This window comes from Simochromis diagramma, unplaced genomic scaffold (genome assembly GCF_900408965.1).
Source record: "Simochromis diagramma unplaced genomic scaffold, fSimDia1.1 OVJJ01000421.1, whole genome shotgun sequence".
Classification (NCBI taxonomy): Eukaryota; Metazoa; Chordata; class Actinopteri; order Cichliformes; family Cichlidae; genus Simochromis; species Simochromis diagramma.
In genome coordinates this window covers 10,307,515-10,319,771 of record NW_024387250.1, presented here as the reverse complement: position 1 = coordinate 10,319,771, position 12,257 = coordinate 10,307,515, and the positions used below count along the sequence as shown (strand labels likewise).

The 12,257-nt window shown below is 40.2% G+C and overlaps 1 protein-coding gene across 1 annotated transcript in view; it reads left to right on the top strand.

Moving 5' to 3' along the window:
- The first annotated feature begins 4 nt into the window (after positions 1 to 4).
- LOC120714827 (serine protease HTRA1A-like) overlaps positions 5 to 12,257 on the top strand; it is a 30,745-nt gene continuing 18,492 nt past the window's right edge. The window contains exons 1-2 of the mRNA XM_040001330.1: positions 5 to 2,761; positions 12,097 to 12,196. Coding sequence (XP_039857264.1) covers positions 2,302 to 2,761; positions 12,097 to 12,196 — 560 coding nt within the window. The 5' untranslated portion in view covers positions 5 to 2,301. The remainder of the gene's footprint in view (positions 2,762 to 12,096; positions 12,197 to 12,257) is intronic.

Genomic DNA, 12,257 nt, shown 5'->3' with positions numbered 1-12,257 from the left:
AAATCCATTTGTCGTTATATCTGACTAAGGTGGGCCTTTCCTATTTGCTAGTTAAAGTTGAATTTGAAATTGTGCGTGATATTTAAATTCTTCCTCACGGCTTGATGATAAAACCTAATCTACACTACAGCTGAGTAAAAAGAGGCAATCATCTTCATCGAGGAGCAAAAGTATAAATGGAAACTGTACAAGTAAGCCAACAACTGTAGAACAGTCGGTGTACATGGAGCAAGTATTTCCACTCCAACATCGATGATAAAGCGTATGTATGAGTATCGTTTGTCATCTCTTAATGAGGTGCTCCTTACATATTCAGCCTTGAGCTTGATATGGTACGTGTGGACTGAATATTTAAAGCCTCTTTAATCAGCTGGATAATGAGTTGTGGCATATTCAGGGGCTTCGTCTCTATGTGTGCAGTTAATTGTGAATGCTGTATGTGTGGACATTTTACGGTACATGTGGATGGTGTCATTGGAAGAAGCAAAATCATTTATAATTAGCTGGTGTGTTTAAGTATGAGCTTGGATGTACAGCTCTTTGATATTCCATATATACCATAACTCCTATGCTCATTGGAGGATGCCAGACTTTGGTGTGGCTTCAGATGTGGAAGTACAGCTCCATTTTGGTCCTTCAATGGCCTCACTCACAGCCTGGACAAACTTGGGAGGCAAGATCACACAGACCTCAGTGGCGTCCATCATTGGCTACGTTCACTGTCCTCGGCTGGAGGATGGGTGTTCCTTATAAATGAGGTTGCTTTCATCTGCAAGTTTTCCCACCGTTTCGCGCCTACGTAGTGCCACATAATGGAGCTGATGATGTTGCGTGGGTTTCGGCCGTTTTTGCTTCAGCCAACAATGTGTGTTGTCTTGGACTGAAATTAAAGAGCGTTCAGCTTCAGCTCTGTTTTTTTTTGTTTTTGTTTTTTCTGCGAAAAAAAAATGAATGAACCCTGTCATTTAACTCTTAACATCAGCTCTGGGTTACAGTCTACATTGTAGACTCTGTTTCCTGTGCTATACAAGAGTCCAGTCTGTTTCCGTTATGCCCCCCTTCTAATTGCCCCAAAGATACAAGAGATTTGGGTTTCCTGAGCCCCAGCACACCACAGGGTCCCAAGCAGGGGCATGGAGAAATATTCTGCTGTATTTGTCGACCACATTTAAACCAAGAGGCACATAATAAAGAGAAAAAACAAGCCTGTCTTAACACAGTCTATCAAACTGTGTTGGGTATTTTATGAGGCTGATTTATAGAGTTTACTGGACTCTTACAGCTCACCACAGACATCTTAATCTAACAACGGTTTGCTGTTTGCCAAAATTAAAATGTGCTACTCTGATGCTGGAAATGTGTCAAGAGTTGATGTTTACAAATATTTTGAGTGATTAGTTGTACAAAACGATGTTGATTGCTCTTGAATTGAGTGCATTCTTTATTTGGATACCTGTACTAGACTTGTTATGCCCCTACTTGCTGGGTGCTTAACCCTGCATCATGATAAACAGGCCTAGATAAGTTGTGTCCTCATGCAGTCTTCCAACTGGAGCAAAGTTGGCTGTTTATTAAGTGTACATGAACGCATAAAACCCACAATCCACGCAATTATTGTTCCACCACTGATTTTTTTTAATTAGCCATGAGGCTTGTGCGGGTGCCAGGAGTGACTCACAAGGAAGCATTAGAACAGGAAAATAAATAACTACAGCATAAGGAAATAGTGACGCTGGATGTGTGGAAGGCTGTATAGCGTAAAACATCTGGGCTACATGCATCCTTATTCTGCTATTATTCATTTCATCAGTCATCGACAGGAAACACTGGTGGACTAAAATAGTCTCGATATTCTCAATATTCTTGCTTGTTTTCAAGTTGACCTTGATATTTAAAGTTTTGTAATAGGCTGAAATAAAACTAATATATTTTAAATCACTTCCTCCCACCAGTCATGGCAATTTTCTGCTCTTTCCTCTGATTATTTATCTTCACGCTTTTGGAGACATGTCAGTAATTTAACTCTTCCGATTCAGTACGTCACGTAAAGCCACCAATCACCCTGCTTGTTGTTATTATCTAGAAAGTGAGTTGCATGTTTGATGCGGTGCCAGCAAAAACGTAAAATCGCGTAATTGGTTACGCAGTGGAGTTTCTGTTAAATGCCTCTCCAGCTGGGATGACTCCCCCCTCAGCACTGAGCTCTGTCATCCCATAACACTGCTAGCACAGAGCGACCTTTTGGAACTCTTTAAAAGTTTCTGGTGAATTTTTGGGGGAGCTTCTTTTTCAGTCTGAAACATGTTTTGGTTGCTGTTATGCGCAATCGTAGCCTTTGCAGCCGTGCCGGCGGATGCGCAAATCTCCAGCCGTTATGTTGTCGGATGTCCTTCCCGGTGTGATAAGTCGATGTGTCCTCGGCTACCAGCGGACTGTCCGACAGGACAAACCCTCGACGCCTGCCACTGCTGCCCGGTGTGCGCCTCCGGTGAAGGCGAAGCCTGCGGCGGCAGTGGGAAGCTCGGCGACCCAGTGTGCGGAGAGGAGCTGGAGTGCTCGGTCTCCGGCGGGATTGCATACACTGTGACGGTGAGGAGGAGAAGCAAGAGTGGGATTTGCGTGTGCAAAACCACCGAAGCGGTTTGTGGAAGCGATGGGGTGTCCTACCGGAATATCTGCGAGCTGAAGAGGGTCAGTCGACGGGCGCAGAAATTGCAACAGCCACCTGTTCTTTTCATTCAGCGGGGAGCCTGCGGGAAAGGTAGAACTCACACTGTTTTGATCAAGACACCCTTAACCCAAAACACACTGAGATATTGATAATAAATAGGAGGGAGTAGATCCGACGTTTAAAGTTAATTGATTACAGTATAGTGTCAAGAATCATGAATAGGCTACTCTCTTTTGAGCGTTGTGAGCCAAAAACATTAGTTTTGCAGCTGAAACCAATCGTTGCACATTTTCTGTAACAAGGTGTAATTTTTTTGGCCGTTTTACCTTAATTATTTACAACTTGTTATTGAACGTGATCCCATCATTCCTCACTGGGCATTTATTGTCTCAAGGTCGCACAGATGTTGTAGCTCAGCGCTGCATTCAGTGGCACACAATCCCCATGTGTCTGGAACCACAAGAGCAGCCATTCAAGTGCAGCCCTTGATCCTGCATTACAATTAGACTTGATCAGAGAGGGCTTTTCTTTTGTTTTGTTTTCTCTCCCCCCCCCATGGCTGAATGAAGCCACGAGTTATGCCCTGTTATAAAGCTTGATGTGAACCTTAGGATTACTCTGGCATGCATGACCAGCAGTCACATGACTATAATCTGGTTGATTCCTTTATGCCATGTGGTCTTTGCCTGAAATATGTGCATTAGCTGAATAGAATGGAATGTCAAAACCTGATATGTATGATATAAACTGCTATTAAATATAACTGGAGATATATTGATAATGATAAATGGAAATGTTTCAGTATGGACCTGCATTTTGTCATAGTGTCATGTGACAGGTATTTCGTGTTAATCAGTGAAGCTCACTTATAATGAGACTTCACTCTTTGCATCTGCTGCTCTGTGAAACAGCACAGTCCAAATGAGAATGCACATTCTGTACAAAATGAATCAATGAGTCATATATCATCATTAGTAGTGTAATTGTTTACAATTTATGCATGACATAAAACATCCAGGAATGAAAAAACGATCACTAGTGAGGCTGCAGGTGGTAAAAACATTGTGTCCTTTACGGTTTTTACTGTTACTGTGTACGTACTTTTTCCCCCCTCAGATTTGGCAACATATGTGCACTTAAAAACACACAAAGGACAACATTCAACACCTGTTGCATCAAAGATCTATAACTTACCTCAAGGCTTGGAAACTTACTGAATCCACCCTGCCACAGCCCCCCACCACCACCCCAGCTTCTTCCTCTCTTCTCTTTTTGAGTGTGGAAGTGTCTTTCACTCCTGGTCTGTGTTGTCACTCATAAATCACACTTAACAGTCACATGAAGGAATTCCTGGCACTGATTCAAAGCCAAAATTCCACCTCTGTTGAAGACTGTTTAAAACAGGCAGGAGACATTGAGGAAAACACAAAATTAGCAACCCATATTTTCGGGAAAGTTGTACATGTACATCAAAAACCATGTGGGCACAGTGGAAGGGCAGACTGCATCGCCACATTTGTTTGTCAGTCATGTAAGCAGCTTAAATGGTTAAGTCATTCCCGAGCAGCTAACCATGTCTGAAACTGAGCAAGACTGTGGTGAGTGCTATTGATTTTCCAAGACACCCTGTGAGAATTTCCATAGCTGGAAGTTGCATTTTATTTCGTGCATTAGATTTGTCCCTGTCCAGGCTGGTGCTGACTAAGACTGTAACAGAAGCACATATTTTAAAAAGAAATGTCAACTTTAACATAAATTGTGAACAGGTCTGTTGACTCAGAATGTCAAGAGCTGACACTGAAAAGAAACTTAAACCCCTCTGAGTGCCTTGAAATACACCGCAACCTGGCCTCATGTTAAGAAAAAACATGTGAGCGCAGTTGCATGATGTCATTTCGTGTCTGGACAGTAAAGGCGTAGCTCATTTTGGGGAGAAAAGAAAGAAAAAACTAGGCCAAAATTTGACTGTGACCTTGATGTCATAGTTGTTAAAAATTATCTATTTATTTTTTTAATTAAAGTGCAGGAAAAAAAACTTTTTGGCAGTTTAAAAGCACTAATGTGACACAGACTGACAGGAAAATTGCTGAAGAGTATTGGAGATCAGAACTGAATCACTTGGTGCCTCTCAAACTGTGAACCAGAACTATGGAGGGGTTGCATGAAGGTGTGAACGTGAAGATGAGCCTGACTTTCTTATAATCTGTTTAGACTTTAATCCAGTTGAAAACCCGACACAGTTTGTGCTGCTCTTTACCCTATATGGAAAAGAAATAGTAAAAACATATATGATTTACTCATGAAAGTGGCCACTTTCATGAGTAAATCATATATAAATCATATAAGGCTTACATGATTTTACCTCCTGAATTGGCCACTTCCTCATTACTTTCATATTTTTTTTTGTAAGTAACAAAACATACAAGTTTCATTATATAAGTTTTCAAGGGATCTTATATGTGTTTTCACTCTTGTATGCTTCTCATACAAGTTCCATACAAGACAGATAAAAACTTTATAAGATTTATATATATCTTTTCCATATGGGTAATTCAGAGCTGATGTTGCAGACAGAATGTACTCTGTGACTCCAGCGAGTGACATCTGCTGAATACGCACATTCTTCGGCAACTTGTTTCAGCCACTCATGATGTTAAAACATCATTTTTGGGCACATGCACGTGACTTGTTTTTGTTGTTCTACTTGTCAGTGTCTGCTTTTGGTTCTGAATGTCTGCCTGTCTGCTTTGCTCATCTGTTCTTTTTCCTGTTTGATGTCTGTAATTCTCCTGCTTCCTTCATTCCTCTCTCTGCTAAACTATATTTGCTGCAGCCTCTTCCGTGCTCAGCCTCTTTTTAATGTCATCTAATACTGACCGCAACATAAGCACATTTGTGTATGTCCGAATTGCCTAAATTGCACTAATTAGAGAAATGTAATGCTTTTGCACCACACCAAATTGCTGTACCTCCATTCTTGTCTATGGGCCACGATAAGTGTTATTAAACACTGTACTGAATATTGCATTGGTTTAATATCTTTTAAAGGGTTAAAACCTGCTCTTGCAGCTGCTGTACTGATCGACATACATCATTTTCTAACAATAAAATGGGACATGGTTTTGAATGGGTTCTCCATGCTGCTCTAACTGCCCTGTTACTAACTCAGTGTGAGTGTTTCTGGTTGCATTATGTGCTTTCAACCTTAGATGGAGTTCACAATGGAAAAAATTAAGTTCACTGGATTAAAATAGGGTAAATTGAATCAATATTGGGAATGGAAAAATTGGGTTAATTATAATCACTCTGGCAGCTGTTTCAAATGACTCACTGTGTGTCATTGTAGTATTATAAACAGCGGCAAAGCTCAACTGTATGCTTTCATAACTGGGAAAAAAGCCCCATCGAAACAAAATGATTCATGGTCTTAACACTGTAGCAAGCTCATATGTTCTGAATCATTGAAGAAGTACAGCGAGCCAAAATCAATGACCTACTGGAAGTAATTTTATAATAACATATGCACTAAGGCGCATACTTGCCATACTTTTTAAGGCCAAAGAGGGGCCATACTATTTACATTTTATTTGCTTTTTTTAAAAACAATCAGTACTGTCCTTTGACAACAGCCCATTTGACGTAGCTTTACTTGCTGACCTTACTTTCTTTTCACTGACTGGTTCCTTTAATCCTCTATTCCACCTGGCACACCTTGTATACGGGCTATACACCCTTCCCCTCACTATTCTCATGCTAATGTGGAGTGAAAAGAGTTAATTTATTAAGCATTTCTATCTTTAAGTTAATGATTTACTCTAAACTTATTTTGGCTCTTTCAGAGCTTATACCCTTTGATCTAAAGGAAAACAAACCTAAAATTCCGGAGAATAACTGATGGCTGTGTTCTTTGCATTCCGACCGGATGTCCATGCTGATAACGATCCTTTCCTTTGCCCCTCCTTCTTAACATATCTGAAAGATTTGCTAGTGCATTAGCTTAATTCCAGCTGGACTGAATCCACTTTGTTCACATCTATGTTTTTTCATTTCTTAAGGTTTTTTCTTGGGAGAACACAAATCGTCTTTTAGTCTGCAGGAACCAATAAAACGAAGGGTCCTATGCATGGGAAAGCTGAAGAAGAAAAGACACCCTGACCTGTAGCTCGTGTGTTGAGTGGGGAGGGGTAATGGATATATGGGATTGTGAGGTTAGGGGGGGCTTTGAGTGTGTATGTTGGGAGGGGAGAGTACTTTTAAATTAGGTTCCTTTTAATAAATGTTGTTTTTGAATGGTTTTCCCCACATTTAATGCTTGAACTGACTCCAAAAAACTCTTTCCGACATCTGATTATTGTTAATAGATACTTAAATATTATGAGGCTTTCATTAGCAGTTACCACACTTCTCAATATGTCTTGCATATGGGTGAAATCTTAACTTCATCAGGTCACAGAAACTTAAAGCAGGTTTATTACTGTTTTTATGTCAGTATATCATTTAAATTGTGTGGTGAGAGTGTGTATACGCTTCTCTGTCAGGATAAGTTACTGCTTAGTAGGAATGCCACCCTCCCACATAAGAACAATTTTGTTTTTGGACTGCTTAAAAATCTAAACACCACATCCACTCTATATTACATGCAACTCACTTGACCCATCCCTACTTTTACCTTAAGTGCCATCTCCAAAATATCTGCTGAATAGCAGCGTAATGTCTGTGATATTGACAAGACTGTTCATAAGTCTCAGTCTGCCACTGCCCTGAAACTCAAGTGATATTTTGTGGTGTGCTGCTAATCATTAACATTTACAGTATTACTGTTTATCATATTATCATACTACTTTTATAGTCAGTAGTTATTTCTGCTAATGCTTTCCTATAAACCGAAGCAATTAGACTAAGTGTCTGACAGGGTGAGTCGGAGTAACAAGAGTGTGTACTTGCTGTTACACCAAATATATCGCTTCTTAATTTACCAAGTGTGAAATACTCCACTTCCAGTTTACTTTCTATAAAGTTGTTTATGCGTCTTTGGTGCACACAGATATAGTCACCAGCCACTTTATTACACTTGTTAGTACAAGTTTGGGCCTCATTTTGCTTTCAGAACTGCCTAAACTCTTTGTGGCACAGACTCAACAAGGTGCTGTAAACATTCCTCGGTTTATGGCATCACATAGTTGCTGCATATTTGTAGGCTGCACATCAATAATGTTGCATCACATTGCGAAGGTGCTCTATTGGACTGAGATCTAGTGACTGTGGAGGCCATTTGAGTACAGTGAACTCATTGTCATGTTCAAGAAGTCACTTTGAAGTGATTTGAGCTTTGTGACATGGCATATTATCCCGCCGGAAGCGCCCGGAACAAAAATGGGTACACTGTGGGCATAAAGGGCTGGACATAGTCAGCAGTAATACTCAAATAGTGTGTGGCAATTAAACAATGCCCCCTTGGTATGAAGGGGGCCAAAGTGTGTCTAGAAAATATCCCCCACACCATTACATCATCAGCCTGAACTACTGATAGAAAGCAGGGTAGATCCATGATTTCATGGTATTTACACCAAATTCTGACCCTACCATCCACATGTTGAAATCACATGTCATCGGATAAGGAAACATTTTTCCAATTTTCAGTGTCCAATTTTGAAGACCCAATTTGAACCGTAGACTCAAGTTTCCTGTTCTTAGCTGACAGGAGTGGCACCCGGTGTGGTCTTCTGTTGCTCTAGTCCATCTGCTACATCAAGGTTCAATGTGCTGTGCATTCAGAGATGCTCTTCTGCATACTCTGTTTGTAGTAAGTGGCTATTTGAGTTATTGTTGACTTACCTATCAGCTCAAAGTAGTCCGGCCATTCTCTGTGCTTTGCCATCAACAAGATGTTTTCATCCAGAGAACTGGATTTTTTCTTTTTCTTTTTTCCCAGCAGATTCTGCAGTTTCTGAAATAAACAGACCACTCCATTTGATGACAATGACTATGCCACATACAAAGTCTCTTAAATCCCCCCCCCCCCCCATTTTTATATTCAAGTTGAATTACTTTCAGCTGGTATCACCATGTGCACGTGATATGTGACCGACTGGTTAGATATTTGCATTAACAAGTACTTAAACAGGTATACCTAATAAAGTGGCAAGTGAGTATATATCTCTATATGATCAATCTGCATGAAAAATGCTTTTCAGTCTATTATTGGTCATTCTGTTATTATATGCCTATTATATGTGTTTATGTTGGTTTTGTCGCCTATGAGGAAAAACGCTACGTTACTTGGATTTCTAGTTCAATCTGCTTTTTGAACTAAAAAGCCATTTGCCTTGTTTATTAGTGACCTACAGCTTACTTTTACATTAGCTTCTAAATGATTGCCTTTAGGTAATCTCCAAATAGCTCCTGCGGGCAAATTATGCTCATTAAATTTGCATGCAGTTATTTTGAAACTGCATGCAGTTTCTGAGTCTATTATAATGTACTCTGTGACACCCTAAACAAGCCCATTTTCAAAAGAAGTTGAACGCACCACTTCTCACACCATCAAAAGCATGTCCTCTTTTCTTTCCTTATAATGACTCTAATTAAATGTATAAATGTCACACACACATAAGCTGTTTAGAAAATTACCTTGCAATCACAGATCCCATCTTACTATAGCAGCAGTTCAGCAGATGGAGAGGTTTTTCGTGAGCAATACTTAGATGAGACAGTGATCAGAAGCCTTTAAATCCCACTTTCTCGCCACATATCAAGATGAATCAGTCACATTTTGGCATCTAGACGCTTCTTTTCAGTTTCTCTCATAAGTCAACTTAATTTTCCAACAGTAAAGTCTTTCTAAGCTTCAGCTGTAAGCTCAGTTGAGCAATGTAATGATCTATCTCACTATATAACTCAGGAGAAAATGGCTGATTCATGACATCCCGTCTCTACCAAATCACCACCACTAGGCCTATAAGTCTGCTATCATCACACTGGCATTGTAGTGGCAGCAGAGTGTTCCTGGTTTCCGCATGTGTGCAAGGAGGCCTCACTCATTATAACATGGTGAAGTGGAAGAGACTGGGAGCCTGTTTGTGCACTCCAGAAACAACACAGATTCTGGACCCCGGGCCCTGCTTTCTCTCACAGTAATCCTATCAGAGCTGACCACGAAACCCCCCGGGTTTGAAGCTAGCAGGGAGGAAATTACTCCAACATTTCCATCTTTTCTTCATACTATTGCACGAAGGTTGTTTGGCCTTTATAATGTTTAATACTTGATTTAAAGTTCAGGAAAATATATGTCGGGGTTGGGGAAAAAAAAGTGGTTACATTTATTTATGAGCAACTTGGTTTTCTTTTTTCTTCCAGTGGCTTTTAGCTCTAAGAATAGCATTTGGTACACCGTATACCCAGAAATAATCATCAAGCATTTGATGGATTATAGTAAAATTCTGCACAGGCAATCTTAATCGCCAGATGCCCAGAAACCTGCTAACTTTGGTGAGCCCCTCGTTTGTCCTTTCATTACATTATGAGGTGGGCATCTGAATTTTTTTAGAGAAATAGCTTGACAATTATTAGCAGGACTGAAATGGATTTCAGTACATAAATCCGTGAGGTGAAAAACTCCACAACTCAAAAAATTTCTAGTAAAATTATTGATTTGGAAAACATTCATGATGCTCAAAGGGTTTATCTTGAAGGAATTTTCACTCCCAAATGTACTTTATATGTTTTCCTCCGGACTGTAGCACTGTTCATTCATCTAGACTGTTTTGGTGTCCAGTTTCGGACATATTGGCGCCTCACTTTAATTTATTAGAAATAAATGATATTCCTTGTGCTTAACTCAACAACAGTGTCTCTTTCCAAAAAGCATGACCTTACTGCCGTTGTTAATATTTAATAATATGAGCAAAAAATCCATAAACCTTACTGCAAGTAAATTCATGTAGAACTGTTTTCTGTCTACATCCAGTGTAAAGGAATTTGAATTACATTACAGCTCAGCTGAGGGAAAGTGGGAGGACAATATTACCAGAATCACTACTACTGTGAGCTTCTTGTCGCAGGTGTGCATGCATGCATCTTTCTGTGTTTATGATTCAGTTAAAAACATAACAGTTTATAACCAAGGCCCACTTTTTCCTGAGCTACCATTGTGAAGTGTCTGAGCATTTTAGCTTTTAGAACTGGAAGTGCTGGAAGGGGTGGGTCCAACATGGAAACCACATACTCATCAGGAAAGTGTTAATCCAAGTAATTTTCCTTATGACTTCTTCCAGCAGGGGTTGGTAATTAGTTTTTCCAAGGGGCCTCATGAGAAACTGTTGTGAGCTGTAGTGAAGGGCCTCTCCGATAAGTTAAACTCAGTTCTGCTCATTGTTAATTTTATGTCTTCATTAACTTTTCAGTGTGGCCCACTGCAACAGTCCACTAGAAAGAGATCTGGTTTAAGTCACTTCTGAATTGGCGTTGCTTTTCAGATACAGAACTGATCTGTATCCATCTTTTATCTTCAGTTTATAATGACGGTTGCTAGCTAACAGAACACTTTCACAGCTAACAAACTCCCGCTAAACAAATTTTGGTGCTTCACTGCGACCACCAAGACTTCAACCACATGCAGAAGAATTTACTTCCTGCAGTTTGTCAAATGTTTGTGGACTGTACTTTTTAATGGTGTTCCATACAGCAGCACGATGCTCATTAAATGCTGGTGTTAGCTTAACTGCAACTCAAGTGTCTCTTTGTTGTTCCTTTACCCTTCAGTGCAATCACTGATATCCAGGGGATTATACTTTTGCAATTTCTGTCATCTAGGAGAAAGTAATGACTGAAAATTGTTCTTGTGAGACAAAATAGTTCAAAGTACGTGGCAAAATAACAGCTTATGGATGGAAGGATGAAAAGCAAAGAGGGAAAGGTTGGGGACGTCTTGATTCATAGCCTTGCTTAAACTGTCATTTGAGTAGGATTTAATGAGCAGGTAAGTCAGTCAGCATTTCCTGACTTACCAAAGCTGGATGGGTGATTCAGTGAATTTGGCAGTCCCTTAACATACAGTGTCACACTGTCTGTGTGTTATACTTGACAAAAGAGCTGCGGATGGTTTTAGAACTGCTCTGTTTTCACCCTTAACCATGGGGTAAGATAAGGGTAAATGTCAGTGTGAAGTGTTTATTTGTAAGGTTTATTACCAGACTCTGTAAATGAGTGAGTACATGTGTGTCAGACCTAGACCTAGACAGTCTCAACCGCAGATGAACTGTCATCTGTTCTTTTCCCAGATGTGTTATGATGAAGGGTAGTTTAATGTGTTGGTTCTCTATCCTCACACAGCTCTTCCATCATGCAGTATTTCCATGCATCTTTTGTTTGTTTTTACCAGGCTGACATCCTATTTGTGTATTTGTGTGTGCATGATGTATTTCCAGCTCAAGACAATCCAGACAGCCCGAGGCACAAATACAACTTCATTGCCGACGTGGTGGAGAAAATTGCTCCGTCTGTGGTTCACATTGAACTTTACCGCAAGTATGAGCCGCGTACCTGTGTGTCTGTGCTCGGTGCTGGGGAGGGGCAGACCGAAAAACCC